The 15,555-nt window shown below is 38.0% G+C and overlaps 1 protein-coding gene across 3 annotated transcripts in view; it reads right to left on the bottom strand.

Annotated features, from left to right (window-relative positions):
• emid1 (EMI domain containing 1) overlaps window positions 1-15,555 on the bottom strand; it is an 81,926-nt gene that overhangs the window by 55,925 nt on the left and 10,446 nt on the right. For all 3 annotated transcript variants that reach the window (XR_005281677.1, XM_038295469.1, XM_038295468.1), the window contains exon 3: window positions 13,484-13,587. Coding sequence is in view for 2 of the 3 variants with exons in the window: in XM_038295469.1 (XP_038151397.1) it covers window positions 13,484-13,587 (104 nt within the window). In the remaining variant the exon portion in view is untranslated. The remainder of the gene's footprint in view (window positions 1-13,483; window positions 13,588-15,555) is intronic.

Genomic DNA, 15,555 nt, shown 5'->3' with positions numbered 1-15,555 from the left:
CTGTTCGGGGAATGTGATGTCTCGTGCATCCATGTTAAATTGGTCAAACCTAGCAAACAACCAATGTTATATTCATGATGGATTTTGTGGATACTTAGAAGGGACAATCATCTAGCTTAACTAGCCAATGGCAACTCCAGGTAAGGTGAAAAAAGTCAAACAAAATGTAAGTAAAATCGCAATCTATGAGAAAAGCAGAAGAGTGCTGTAGTTCTGTGTTATGGCCAGAGGTGGCAGTATCATTAGAAAACTCCATGATGCCACTTTAAGACAGCCAGAGGACACTTCACCTGAACTACAATGCTTTTACAGTGACCAACAGCCCCCTGAGAAGCCCTTGTTTAAAATGTCATTTACTTGTTCAGATCAAATGACATGGTTGTAATTAATCTCACAGCTTGCTCTCCTCCTTCAATAAACTGACTAAAGAATGTGGGAGGCTGCCATCATAATTACACTGGACGCTACCAGCCTTAGGTGCAGCGAGGTCTGACAGTAGATAAACGGACACATACAAACAACCCTCAATATATATCTCGTCTCTCTTTTCTTCTTTGGTTCTTCCACTGATTTACTGATACGACAACAGTAGAAAAGCCCCATTGTAGTCCTTTAACATCAAAGCCCAGAGGAGTCTCTGAAATTCAAGCCAAACCCAGAATGAGTATATCTCAAGAAACGTCCTATCGTAGCCTGACTACATCTCTGCCACTTGAGGGAATTATTTAATTATTGTGGCAAAAGGCCCAAATCCTTAAATTCTCTGTCTCTTTTTCTTTGTTGTCCTGTTTTACAATCCACTAACAGCATTTGCTGACTGGGATCAAATAGGTAAGCAGATATCTAAATGGCTTACTGTTGATAAAATGCATTACAATATTCACTATCCCTAAATAAAAAAGCTGAACATGCATGGGTAATTCTAATTCTGGTTATTGCTTCAGAAGTGTCTCCTTTAAGCTATTAGATGTGCAGCCATTGCTATATCAGCAAATAATAATTTCCTCTTTTTAATTCCAGTTCATTGGAACATCTTTCTTTCTCTGGACTAAAACATCACCGTCCTATTTCTTATTACCTGTTTTGTACTCAGATTTTTTTTCCATTTCCTTGCAAATACCCCTTCAGCAGTGCAACCAATCTTGTTTTGCACAAAACTTGTCCCCCATCTTTAAGTGAGAGGATGAATTATGATCCATTTCTATTCTGAAGGAGAGGAAGGGGCTAAGGTTTCATACTTTCAGGACAAATTGTAGCTCACCATGTCGTCTATGGGTCAAAATCCCATCAAGCTGCACATTTAGTAACGCTGCTTCAACAGAGCTCTGTTGACACAAGAAAGTAAAGGGAACATAAGAAAAGACATTATCTTACAACAATCCTGTCTGATCCGTTTGAAAAGGATGTAGTGATGATGGAGGTTAAAGGGCCATCATTCTGAAAGTGGTCTGCGAGGACAATTTATGCAGTTCAGGAACAGATCGTCTCTCCTATACAAGTGTGAACACAGACCTTTCACTGACGCTCCCATTCAGACAATATTCCCAAAGGAGAAGCAGTATTCACAGCGAGATCAAAATGAACTAGTGGTATTAGCTTCAGCTCCATAAATGTGTAAAATGAGAAGATGTCGTTATCCAAATTAGTGTGGCTACATTATTCAGTCTGAAACTTCAACCCACATTTATTAGGTGGTTTCCTGTGTACACAGACTTTGTGACAACACCACTAAATTTTTTCACGCACTGGCTGCCCCATTACTGATGTGTCTGACGAAAGTTTTCATTATAAAGTTTGATGTTTAATATAAATGGCTAGAAAGTAGCCATGGCTAAAAATAAAAATTATAAATTTTCTTCAGCAATGAATTACATATCCTGATCTGAAAAGCTCTAACATAAGAACCCTCAAATAAAAAAACAAAACAAAACATTTTATTCAAAACTTTTTGAGCTACAAACGTATTAATATAAAAATTTTAAGATATTCTTTGGGATACTTAATGCAAAGAGGACCAAATTATATCTAGGGGACCAAATTAATTGAATTACATGAAGAGCATATAAAAACGTTTTTTCTTTTTTTGTTTTGTTTTGTTTTGTTTATCTAAAAAGAAAAAGACAAAAAGTTGACAGAGCTATATAAATGACCAGGAGTTTATACCTTAAATATAATTCATACTATAACAAGTTTTAAACTCAAAACATTTAGAAACACACACATTTTCAAAATGCTATAATGTTTAGGTATTTATCTGAATAATCAGCCATCAATGAAGATTTAACGCTGTAAAACAAAACATAACCATTAGGTTGTTGGACATCATTTTTGGAATTATTTTAATGTGAAAATAACCAGAAATCACTAAATTCTTGGCAAAAATTTAGGATCATATATTGAAGATTATTCAACAGAAATATATATATATAAAATACATGGATTAAATTGCTACTGGATGCAGTTGAGCTTTAATAAGACAATATATCACAATATTACGGTTCTAAACTAGTCTCTGAGATGATCTCTATTTTTCCCCTGAGGACAATACAGTGACAACTCAGTCAGCTGATACAGTCCGATCAGTTCAACGTTTTCTTTCCTAGGAAACCCAGCAGACCGCATGGAAACATTTAACTTGCAGTATAAACTCCTCCTGGATGAAAATGTGGGGACAGTAGATATTACCTTGCATTGTGTCACAGATAGCCTGATTCATGTGTGTTTCTCTTTACACAAGCAGTGTAAAGACAAAAACACATGACTGTGTAATTTTCAGGTTTCATGGAAGTTAGTTGAGGACCCGAATGCAGAGATGAGCTTTGCTGATTTAAAACTGGTTCCAAATGGCAGCAGAGGCAAAATTCAAGAACTAAAAATATAGAAAAGTAAGAGACGCTAGGGAAAAACAGACAAGAGGAGTTAAGTAACCATTAACAACCAGCAAAGAGTAACTGAAGAGGAGGAGTATAAACGGGAGACTGAACAAAGACTAAGCTGAGCAGCAGATGAGGAACAGGTGTTGATGGAAACATGCACATAGAAGGGAGCTAGGGAGGAAAATGACACAAGGGGACAAGAGAGCGTAAACAAGAAATACATAAGAACACAAAAATAATCAAAAACAACCAGAATAACACAAAAATGGAGAAAAAAACAACAACAAAACAATGCAAACTCAAAGAGAAACCAGGACCAAAACCACAGCAGTAATAAGTGAAGGAAGTATGTCTCTGTACTCAATAGAAGTGGGTCTATTTTTTAAGTTCCTGCCAAGACCTCACTGTGAGATTAGCAAGAATGGCTATAAACACCTGAAAAAGCAGACATACACAGAAACCCTGTACTGAGTGGAAATATGGCCATAGTTTAGGTGGAGGAGATATTGCACACAGCCTGGCTCTGGTTGTGGTCAGGATGTGGTGAGAACACCAGTGTTGTTGGTCCTGATGACCGTGGAGCTGTCTGAATGTTGGATTACATCTACAGGTTTAGGGGTAAACTCCATATTTGAGGATTTCACCACACTGGGCACACTACTAGTACCATTAACAGTGCTACATCCTGAAAAGCACACCCTAAAGTATCCAGACACACCTACATATTAATCTGTGACCATAGGGTGCTCTAAAAGCATGCTGTAAAGCAAAGTCTTTCTGATCCAAACAGCAGTTGTTCAGTAAAATATAAAAATACGCACTGCATGGTTCCTGATTCCAACAGGTAGCATAATGCAAATTACCTACAAGCTTTAATGTGCAGCCACATATTTAAATAGTTTTAATTGCTGCAACAGAGAGCTGTCCAGGGTGTACCCCACCTCTCGCCCGTAGACAGCTGGAGATAGGCACCAGCACCCCTCGCGACCCCACATGGGATTAAGCGTGTCAAAAAATGGATGGATGGATGAATGCTGCAACAGAAAATATAAAAAAAAAAAAACTCAAGAGAAAAAGTAGTGGAAAACCAAGACAGGACATCAGCCTGAACACCAAGACCTAAAAAAAACATATGGTTTAGAATTTAAAAGTCGAGACCTAAATTACACCGAGAAATTGATGTTCTAAGACTCTTAATGTTTAAAATCTGACCAGGCATATAAGAAAAATCAGGCATTTCTGGATTGATGTACCAAGCTGAAAGAGACAAGCCCAAATGTATACTGTGCTGCAACTGCATCAAAATTCTAAAGAAGTTCAGAATACTCAAAATATTTTCCTTAGCAGATTTCATTTTAAGTTTTAAGTTATGCATTTAAATTTCTGGACACATTTACTATTAACAACATGTGAACAGTTTACCCCCCATATATTTTTCAGTATAAGTCAAATATGTACATCCATAACTAAACTGTTCTAATGTGATCAAGTCATAGAAGTTTTGAGTAATATAGACTTTGGTTCTACAATGTGCACTCAACAGTTGTTTTTTCACAATAAATTGCAGGGAGGTGGATTTTGAATATTTAATCGTTTTTAAAACCAAGAATAATATTCCTTCTTTTTACCATTTTGCAAACTTGTGATAACACAATAAAAGTGAAAAGCTTTAATCTTTTCTATATACTAATACAAAAGAAGTATCCACAGCTATGGCCTCAGGAAAGGTTTTACGCTAAGTGCTAATCTTGGTCGGTGGGAAACTGAACCCAAACCCGGGGGGGTTGGAGTGCAAGAGGCCGTTAAAGATGTTGTCAAAACAAGACGGCTGTGATGTGGTGGTCTGCTTGTGTTTAAGTGTACTCTGGCTGGAAGAAGGTTTGTCGTTCAGGTTCATAAAATCCCCACCCACTGTGCCACAACACTGGGGTTCCTCTGATGTGGCTCGGTATGTGTTTATGAACTTAGAACTGTGACAAAAGAACTACTGGGAGTAAAAAATGACCACAGACTGATCTAAGAAACTTTTATATTTTCATGTTTATGGTCTGGTTATCACTGAGCAGACGGGCTGAGGCAGTAGTAAGAGGAGGATTACAGCATTTCACAGGATATCTGCAACTGACTGATGTAAGAGTGTGTAAGGGCTGATCTGGGCTTGTGTATTTACCTATTAGGGAAAATGATACATGAATATTTATGGTTTAGGTTGAATATTTACAAAAACAGCAACTTATCTGTATGTTGTTTTTTTTTTTTTATTTCAATTCAGTTTATTTATACACCACCAATTCACAACACGTGTCATCTCAAGGCACTTTACAGTTCACCAGATCATACAGTCAAATTGTTTCAAAGTTTTCTATCGAAGGAAAACCAGCTGATTGCATCGACTCATTGACTCAAATGCAATCCCTCAGGATTTTTGTAGCAGGTCAGATCATGTGTTTGTACTGCACAGCCCTTAAAATATATTAACTGGATAAGATAAAAGAAAAAAACAAAAACAAATCAAAAGTCTGTTACTTGCTCATACAAAGAAACCAACACATCTTTTGTGGCAGGTTGTGGCGTACAGTAACACTAGGGGGCTCCACTCTCACTCAGTGGAGAAGTTGTAACCGTAGGAATATATGTTTCTTCAGGTGGTGTATATATGTGTTTGCTGTACCATTGCTCTCACTTGGATGCAAGTAAAGAAGCGTTTGAACCTACCTCCTTTGCATCGCCCTTTTCCACTCCTCCACAGGGTCAGGGATTTGATTGCAATTTTTAGTCAATTATGTTTTTTTCTTTTTCAAGAACAGCATTAAATGTATTTTCTTATTTTCTATCTGCCTTTTGTAATCAGGTTTTAATTATTCAGTTTTAGAGCAGAGGAAACATTAGACCCTGTAAAGATGAGTCGATAAAAAGCTGGGTTCAATAATCATTTGGAAAAGAAAAGATAAAATGAGTGGTTGATATTTTAAACAGTCTTTACTCTGAAAGATGCTGTTACTCAGTGACCATACCTTAGTGCAGGATTTCTGATCAAATCCAAAAACAGCTGTTTTGCATCCAATTTCTCTGTAATTTATGGCTGGCAACAAGAAAACTGTTCTGTAAAATGAAATCGCTCTAAATATAAGACGTCTCAATCACACATTAAAAAATTCTGGTGTAAAAACTGGTTGTTACACCTGGAAAAAAACCCACTGGGCATCATGAATTTGAATAAAGACAAAGGAAGAAACTTTTATACAAAAGCTTGATATAAGCTTTTTATATAGGAGCTGGAGACACCACTTACCACATAGTGCAATTTAAAACTTCTAAGGGAGTTGGAGGGATTTCCTGCTTTTAAATTAGATCCTTTGAACTCATCCGCTGCAGAGAGCCTACCTGCTAAATCAATGATGCCATTGTCCCAAAGACGACGTTCAGGCATCAAATATGCTTCATTACCATCTCACGGCCCATCTAAGAACAGTAGTGCTGTGTTATTAAGTAGCAACTACATCATGCTAATCCACAATGTAGGCTATATATGCGTACTTGGAGATGATGAGTTTAAAGGCAGTGACCAGACGGGTTAATGCAATTTTAATGAAGGAGGTAGAGTCCACACCTCAACTCCAAAAGTGAAGTTAAAAAGCTGTGTTTTTTTTTTTCCACTTTTTTTAGGTGCAAATTTTGGTTCTGGGTCACTTAGTCTGACCTTCAAAAAGAAAAAGAAAAAACGATTCTATTATTATTCATTATGTAGGAACCTGAAAAGCTGCAGGCTTTAAGTCCACTTAAACATGAAGGGTTGAAGGGAAAAAGCCGCCGTTTTACTAGGCATGGAAGAATACTCCTTTATTTGTGTGTGTATCTATTTCTGAGTTTTTTGTGCATCGCTGACTCAGTCCACTTCCTTTCTCTCTGACTGCAGGAAAAGCTGTTTTCTGTGTTCTCTCGCTGGAAATCTTGGGAAATCGTAAATAAATCAGTAAGCAGAAGAGACGTTTCCAGTCCTGGGGCCAGAAACATAAAACTTAACTCAAACTCGAGGCTAAGTGTGCATGAAACTTTAACGAAGGTCTGGTGAAAGTACTTTGCAGCTGTTTTTCTTTGGATTTACAAGCTTTTATTTTAGATTAGAAAAAAATGAGGCTTAGCAACAAGGCATTGGATCAAAATAACCCAGAGTAAGGAAGAAATATATATATATGTTACATAAATAAATATACATTAAATGTTCCTTTAAAAGCTGCTTGTATTGGAGGATAATTCAACATTTTGTTTTTGTCTCCTACAATAAACAAGATTTGGAGGAGAAGCACTGGAGCCTAATAAGTAGTTAGGTCTTGTGACTTTATTATCAGCATCACAGAAACAGGTTTCCTATTGTAAGTTGTTTGGGTATAAACATGTAATTAGTTTGATGCTGCCAAATGCTTTAATGTATATGGTTTGCACTCAAACTCAAACTAAAGAGTAGCCTTTTAGTTGTCATGTAAAACACTGCAGCAAATTAGAAAAAAACTTAACAGCTTGCATTGCACTTAACCCACATTGCAGTATGGAAAATATGACCATTGCAGCGTTATGGTGGATACCAGTTCATGTAACACATTTAAATATGTGTTGGAAAAATTTGGAAAACAATTGTTTTCCTTTTACTTCTCATTTAGATTCCACTTTAATCAATTCTATCACAAAAATCTCAGTATTTTACAAAGTATAGTATGAATACTCTGAAAAGCAACAGACATTTCTGGAAAGAGGATATATGTAGGTTCCAGAAAATGAAGAGTATCCATGGGAAACAGGTTGATAACCAGATGGTAGACAATATCTAATTACTATAACAAAACAAAACAGGGAAAAAAAAGAAAAAGATACTTTATTAATTTTTTTTAGGGTAGTTTGGTATTTTCCAACATAAATGAGTTACTTAAAAGGGATCATGATGCTAGCCAGCACAGAAAGATGGTGCTGGACACTTTTCCTCAACTTCAGCTGTTTCCTATTTGGGCTCAGCATATGTGTGTCCTCTTATTATGAAACAATTAATTTGAGTGGGGTCTTTTTACATGTTTTACGCGAGTCCTTTCTACATTTTCTACATGTAGCAGAAACATCTCACATAAGCCTGATTCTGGATAGGAAAACCAAATAACAACCTAGACGATGGCACACCTGCTTATCCTAAAGCAAAAGTCTGGGAATGTAAGTGGAAATAACAGAGGCAAGCTGGACATAAACGTGTCAGAATTTTACGTTATTAGTTTGACAGTGCAGATCTGTGTGGTCTAGCAGCAGTTGCAGTTGAGGTCATCTCCTCAAACCTCAGAGTGGAGTTCCTCCACTCACAGCTATTAAAGCCTGCAGCCACTAAAGAAACTAATCACAGACAACAGCTGCATCCCTTACTGTATAAATCCTCAACACCTCGCTCTCCCACCCACACGCTGACTCTGGCAAACACATACTGTACGTCGCCATCCACGCACCGCCACTCTTCCTTTGCAAACAGCAAGCTGAAGCTGACTGATGTTTGGAGCGTGGTGCTTGAGCGTGCAGGCCTGAGATAAGCCGCGTTAAGCTGTGAAAACACAGATTACATTTCTCCAGCTTATTACAGTCCGTATTCATCTGCCTCCTGGCTATACCATAATTGTGACCCAAAAACTGCAGCCTCCGCTTGGTGACGAGATATGACTACCCCCCAATTCCTTCTGTAAAACCTGCTAAGATTTGACAGCCGTGCTAATTTAACTCTACATTCCCCCATGAATGATGGTCTCCTCCCACAATAGGCTGCAAACATGTTCCTCTCAAGTACTGTTGGTCGATAAATCAGTATTCACACCAACATATTAGGTGTTGCCTTTATAAAGTGTTTTTAAGATCCATCAAATCTGCAGTTGGAAAGAAAAAAAAATCTAAAATATTGACCTAATAAATTCACAGACATGACTACTGAGAGTGCAATTACTCTTCATCTTTTCCTCAGGAATTTCAAGTCAGTTTTAATATAATAATGTTGCTTTTAAGGAGCTAAATTTGATATTCTCATAACAGAATTGCTTCTAAATGAGGTGCAATTTCAATATCTGTGTTAAATGTGGCATGAGCTGAGATATCCCCACTGAAAACGGCCATTTACTATCCTGGCATGCAAAAGCTAAACAGGCATACATTAAAATCCCTGTTTCTGGCATGCAATGAAAGTGCTTCCATCTGCAAATACTTAGCCCCCCTTTTTTTTTTCTTTTGGCTCAATCAGTGATAAATAGCATTGTGTTCCAGATCCAGAAGTAAGACAATATTTCCCAACCTCATAGAAAATAATTAAGACCAAGTAATTACACCAGTGACCTGGAATTCCAGCCAAGTACAGAGTTTGGGGTGAAAGAGAAAAGAGAAAGAATGCTTATATGAAAGATGCCTTCATTATGAAGTATTATTTTCCCCTGATCGCTTTCTGAAGGGGTAACTTTTGTGTATCAGTAAATGTGTGATGTAATCTTTGGATCATAGAGCCTCTAGTTCTGGTGTGACGGGTCAAAATTTGGCACCTTATTGACTCTTGACTTAAGGCCATCTCTGCACGCTCCTGCTCAGATTGTACAGACAAACAATCCAAAACTCTAATAGAGTCATGTTATCTTTAACACAGACTGGACTTGTTGAGCGTGCTGACAAATAGGGTTGAGAGTTTCCATGTGAAAACAAGTCTTATATCTAAAGGGCTGTAGAAACATTTTGGTCCTGTCTAACCTGAAATGGAGTATCAGCCACATAATTCTCCTTCAGCCAAACGGCGCATAATTTAGGCCATCCCAGATCTAAGTTTAGTTTGGAAAAAGAAAGGTAGAGACACTAACAAAGAAAGCATATTGTATTTGTTTTTTGTTTTTTTTTTAAATATACTGCATCTGGTAATTCATTTCTCTAAACTTTATATGTGAGACCAAAATGTATATTTGTTACATTTTCATAAAGGTCCCCAAATGAAGCCCTGCATACTCAAAGTCTTGAAGCATCTCCCATTTTTTATTTCTTTACACTTGAGTTTCAGCTCATATTATATGTTTGATGGATCTGAGTAAATACAATTTCTTTCTACAGGTGACGTATTTGTTAATGGGGAAAAGCTCCCAGAGCCAGCCTGTGCAATAAGCCTTTGCCAAGTCTGATTAGCCACTTCAACACCTTCATTTTCTCAGCCTTTCACAGAAAGCTTTGCTGGTGAGCTTTGGATCATCATTGTCTAGTTGCATAACAAGTATCCTTGCCAGAAATTCACATTTAAGATTTACTGGAAGAGAGTAGAATTAAAAATCATATTAATTAAATCCATCAAATATTCCAGGTCATGAAGCAGCAAAGAGGTCTAATGCCATCACATAATGTTCCCCTGGTAATATATTGAATTAGATTTACATCAGACTTATTGCCAATAAATCTTTCAGAAAGATCAACTTTTGTTTTACCTGGTTAGAGAATGTTTTTTTGTATTTTTGCCCAAAGTCCTAAGAATCACCAAGATGTTTCTTGGCAAATATAAGAGAGAGTTCTATTATGTTTGGGCCAGCATTGGCTTTGGTCTTGATTTCTGCCCAGTATGTCCTTTTGCCCAGTCTCTTTCTTTTCTTGTTATCATGAACACTGTTTCTGACATGGAAAGGGAGGCCTGCAGTGGTTTGGATTATTTCATGATCTTTTTGATGAGGTGTTGATGCCCTCTTGACATCTTTGGTAGGTCAGGCAACATGGTAAGGTCAACTACTGTTTAATGATTTCTGTCTGTTTAATTGATTTGCTTGATTTTGCATCATTGGTAGTAAATACACCAAGATGGGGCAAATAAAAATAAAACACTGCTTTCCAAAAATGGTTGTTTATTCATTGTGTGTGTTTGATTGCAAATATGTTAAAGTTGTTGAAGTTAAACCAGCTTAAAAGAAATGCTGCAACATCACTAAATTAGGAAAAAAATAACCTTAAGTGAAAATTAATTCAGCCTCACCTCTCATTCAGTTGCCCTCTGATGCTCTGCTTCTGCAAACCTATCAGACATCTGCACACCTCTGCCATGGCTAATCATCATCTATAGTCTCTGAAATTAGCAGGTTATCCCGGGTTTTGCAAACATGACTCAACTGGCTACCAATTGGCATTTGGCTCCTTTCCCATTGGCAAAAAAGCTGGGTCTAACCCCTGTTGGCAAGCTGCATGTCCGGTGACACCATCACGCTGGGTTAGCTTTGATGATGTCACCATTGTGACAGATATCAGGAAAGTAAACACTGGAAAGCAACATGTAAGGAAGCCAGGGCGTAGTAAGTAACCTTTATTGTTTCGCTCTTCTATCTGTCCGAAACCCTCTCTGATATTTCCACTGTATGCTGATCAGAGTCGAGTCGTTTAAAGGCAATTTTAACTCGGTTCGTTTGCCGAGTTCTTTGGTCTTGGTAAACACGTGTCAGTGAGCTGTTCCCACTGCCACTAAAAGCTAATTGTTCTCAGGTTTAAAAAAGTTTTTGACCAGATGGAAAGGGGTATAAGACTCTGCATTAATAGACTGTTTACCAATGGCTTTCTGCTTTAACAAGCTGCACCCCTCTTTAACCCCTTGTCTACCATCATCCCTGTTTTCATCCTGCACCCTTCCTCATTCAATCTACATACCCCCACTAGTATGAGGGCCCTGGGGGCGTTGCTTGATTAGATTTTTTTTTTATTCATTTTGCATGCTTTGAGTGGCCTTGACTCACAACAGATCACAGTCCTATGAGTACCAAATGTACCGGATGGGACAGTTACTTTCAACCTTGAATGGCTAGAAGAGTGCAGCAGTGTGATGGTACCATGTCAATACTGACAGTAATCTGTGAAGAATGTTTCTGCAACTTTGTTGAAACTATTGCACTAAAGAATAAGGAAGCACTGTGGCAAACAGATTCAACCCACTACTTACAAGATGTACCTAACGAAGAGGCCTGCGTGTATATCTCAGTGAATTCCAGTCCATGATACTCTAAAAGACTTATTGAGATACACCTTTTACTACAGTGAGGTTCTAATTCTGGAATGCCATGGAAATTTATCTGGCTGTTTGTATGCAAAATACACAGTGATTAAAATCCACAGGTAGTGATGTCTTTAACATTAACAGACTGTTATTAATTTGACAATTGAGTATTCAAGGCCTTTGAGACCATATAAAAGTTGCTCATAGAGGAAATATAGAAAATGACGTCAAATGGTGGCTAGTAGTTAAAAGCACACCCTGTTTTCAGTAGATGTGATTTCCGATTTCCCATTTAATCACCAGGGCAGCCTTGGAGTCACTTAGCAACACTGTGGTTACAGACCTCAAAGGTCTGGCCTCCTGTTTTGCCCGTAAGGCAGCAAGCCTTACTTTCTTCTCAAGGAACAGAACGGGGCAGGCGGGGGTATCAGGTTCTGTGCTGGCATGGGGTTCTGCTCCTGAGGCAGGAGCAGAACAAAGTGCCGGTGGCCTTGGATGGCATCCACGGAGTAGAAAAGTAAAAGCCCCGTGAATAGGAGCTGTCACTCCCACTCAGCAGCTTCTGTGATCTGAGCCACCCGGAATGACGCTCCGATAAGTAGCTAATCCCAGCATCCCTGCCGGCTCGATGGACCCCCACTGCCATGACAACCAATGGGGAATCTCCTCTAGCAACAACTTAATTGGATAATATCCTCCCAGTTTTACTTTGTGTGTTTCTCCTTTTGTTAAGTAAAGTCTGGTCTGTCGGACAGAGAATGTGTTTTTTCAACTTCAGGATTGGGAAGAGTTTCAACACAGCAATGTATTTGAGCCATTTTGGTGTGTGCAAGTTGAAGCAAGTAAGAAAAGTGGAGATATTTTTCTTCAGCTGAGGCCATGCTGCAGCAGCAGACCGCAGACCAGAGGGAGGGTTCACCTGGGAGAGTGAGTGTAAAAATGTCTGCAGACTCTGCTTTTAGCACCACAAAAATTGACCATTTTAACCACTGTAAACATTTATTGTCCTTTGTCATGCATTGCCTGACAATTTATGTTACACCCATTCAAGGTCAGGGTCACGACATAAACAGGTGCCCCACCCTTCTCTCCAGACGGCCAAGACCTGACTAGTGCCAGGGAAAGTCATTATACACTACAAGTGGGTGTGTGTGTGTGTGGACTGAGAAATGAAAACAGCTTTGGGAGCATGGCACTTTAAGAAGTTAAAGAGTTGGTTCCAGCTGGATCATAAAGTGAAAACCGCAGAAAAGAATAAGCCTTGACGGGGTAAATTTACTGCTGGAATGAAGACATTACATCTGATTAACAGAGCCGAGGTATTTGACTCACCCTGAAGAGGCCACAGCGTCTTATTTCGTAACATCATTTAAAAGGACAGAGGCTGCCTTATATAAGCTTAATGGAAATCACTCCTGTTCTAAAGTATTACTTGCACAAGCACATTGGAGGGCACATATTGGGTTCCGGGTATAAGACTTTAATGAAAAAATAGGAAAACTGGGACAGATGAGTAAGCAAGAGGAGAAAGGAAAAGGGACAGTAAAAAAAAGATCACAGTTTCCATATTCCTGAAAATCCTCCTTTAAATATCTCTTACCTTCTGCACATGCAGTGCCACTAAATCCTGGACAGCATTTCCACTCAAGCGAGGTCACAGTGCGGTACACCACTTTGTACGATGGTCTCACAACTGTCTTATAGCTGAAAAAACACATATAATAAACTATCATTCAAAACATTTAGGTGTAAATGTAAGTTTGTTTATTCTGACATACATGATGTGTTTGTGAATCTGGTCTACTTTTTTTTTATTATTATTTTACATAATTTACTCAAACTCTTTAACATAAGGAGCACAAACAAGGCATATATTTACTCAGGCTGCAAGTAAAAACAAGACTATAGCAGATAGAAAGAAAACCAGATGGAATACAGAAACGTTTATCTGTTATTTATTTATTTAAATAATATTTAAACCATATTTTGCATCAACCTTTTCTTACACAGATGGCATGATATCTATTTTAACAACACATAGTTATTTATTTAGGTAACTCATAAGTAACTACACTCAGAAGTTTTAAAAATCCTTCTGCTTTTGGAAACCCTGTCAATTTCTCCTAAAATGTTGTGTCAGTCTAGTTACCCTTAGCACTGTCTCCATTATGTTTTTTTCAAAAAGAGTTACAATGAGGCAATAAGGCTGAATTCTCCCTGTGTTTTTAAATGGGTGGAGGGGCCCTTCTTTTTATAACATGGGGGTGCCGTAGGGGAGTGCACAATCTCGTCCTTCAAACAAAGATTTCTTAGGAGCATACTTGTAACAAAAGGGCTTACGATATCCCAACCCCCCACGAAATGTAACTGAATAGACATGTAACGGATAAAGGTGGCTTACATCTAAACAAGATTTTAATGTGACTTAAAAAGAGAGAAAAAACCAGTAAATTTAAAGATGTCTAATGATGTCTGGATAAGGTTGAACTTTGGTATGGTTTATCACACGGGCAAGTAAATTCAAAAAGTTCTGCAAATACAAAGATGCCTTGCAAACAATACAAAAACAAAAAAAAAAAGACAAACACACAAAGCAAAGGAAAAATGTCACAAAGGGGAAATGATAGAGTAGTAAAGTGCAAACAAGGTGTAAACACAAAAATTTGCTGCAGAAATTATGCAAAACCACAAACACAAGAAACATGTGTAAAGAAGAAACACAGGAAGAAACAAAAACAGCTGCAAGTTTTAAAAAAAAAAGCTGCAAACCAGTGTTCCAGACCACTAGGGGGAGACTAGTTGTAGTAACTAGTTATTTCTCAAAACACTTTACACTTAATTAGTAACTCAGTTACTGCACAATCAATATAACTAGTTAGTGGTTTAAAGAATCCTTCCTGTTACTTTTTATGATCTAAAATGTAGGAGAATCTGGATAACAACCGGAAGTTCAAAGATGAAATATAGTAAGTTTTATAGTAGTTTCAGATTACCAATCTGAAAACATTTTGGTGTGTGTGATGGAACAAGAAAGCTGTAATGTGTTTATGCTGGTAGGATTATTTTTTTAACAAGCAAACCAATTATATGTTTTAAACATTTATATTTTTGCTCAGTGAGAGGCTTTAGCTGGCTATAAAATAAAAGTAAAGCTGAAAAAGAACTTTTTTAAGCATTTTAACAAAAATGAAATGCACTGTTATAGAATTAAAATTGCTGGGTGGATCATCTAAGTAAGTGGTCCTCCTAACTGTCAATCATTCTGGTGAAATGTTTACGTAAGGCCGTCCTACTTGCTCGTCCCGTTACCTTTATTTTTCTGTGCATGCGCACTTTCAGACGTATATGTGTGGTGAACTATGGTTTCAGAAAGTCATCTAATCTGACCTCTCTCACCACGGCTCTTAGAAAATGTCCAAGGATCGTAAGAAAAAAAGTTTCTACGAAGTGTATAAGAAGAACAGAAAAGTGTCAGAATAGGCAGATATATCCCAGAATGCTTTGCACAGAGAGCTCTCCTCACAAAGCATACTGTAGCAGCCTGCTGTCACCATGAGCTGTCGCTACCCAACAGCGCCGACTAATATTAAAGATGGCGCAGGCACCGCCCAGTGAAGGAGGAGTTACGTGACCAACGGAGCAAGAAGCATTGGTCATCTGTCCGAACGCTCA

The sequence above is a fragment of the Cyprinodon tularosa genome, unplaced genomic scaffold (assembly GCF_016077235.1).
Source record: "Cyprinodon tularosa strain WSP-4 unplaced genomic scaffold, ASM1607723v1 ctg356, whole genome shotgun sequence".
Lineage (NCBI taxonomy): Eukaryota > Metazoa > Chordata > Actinopteri > Cyprinodontiformes > Cyprinodontidae > Cyprinodon > Cyprinodon tularosa.
The sequence above is the reverse complement of the archived record's forward strand: the minus strand, read 5'-3'. Positions and strand labels throughout refer to the sequence as shown.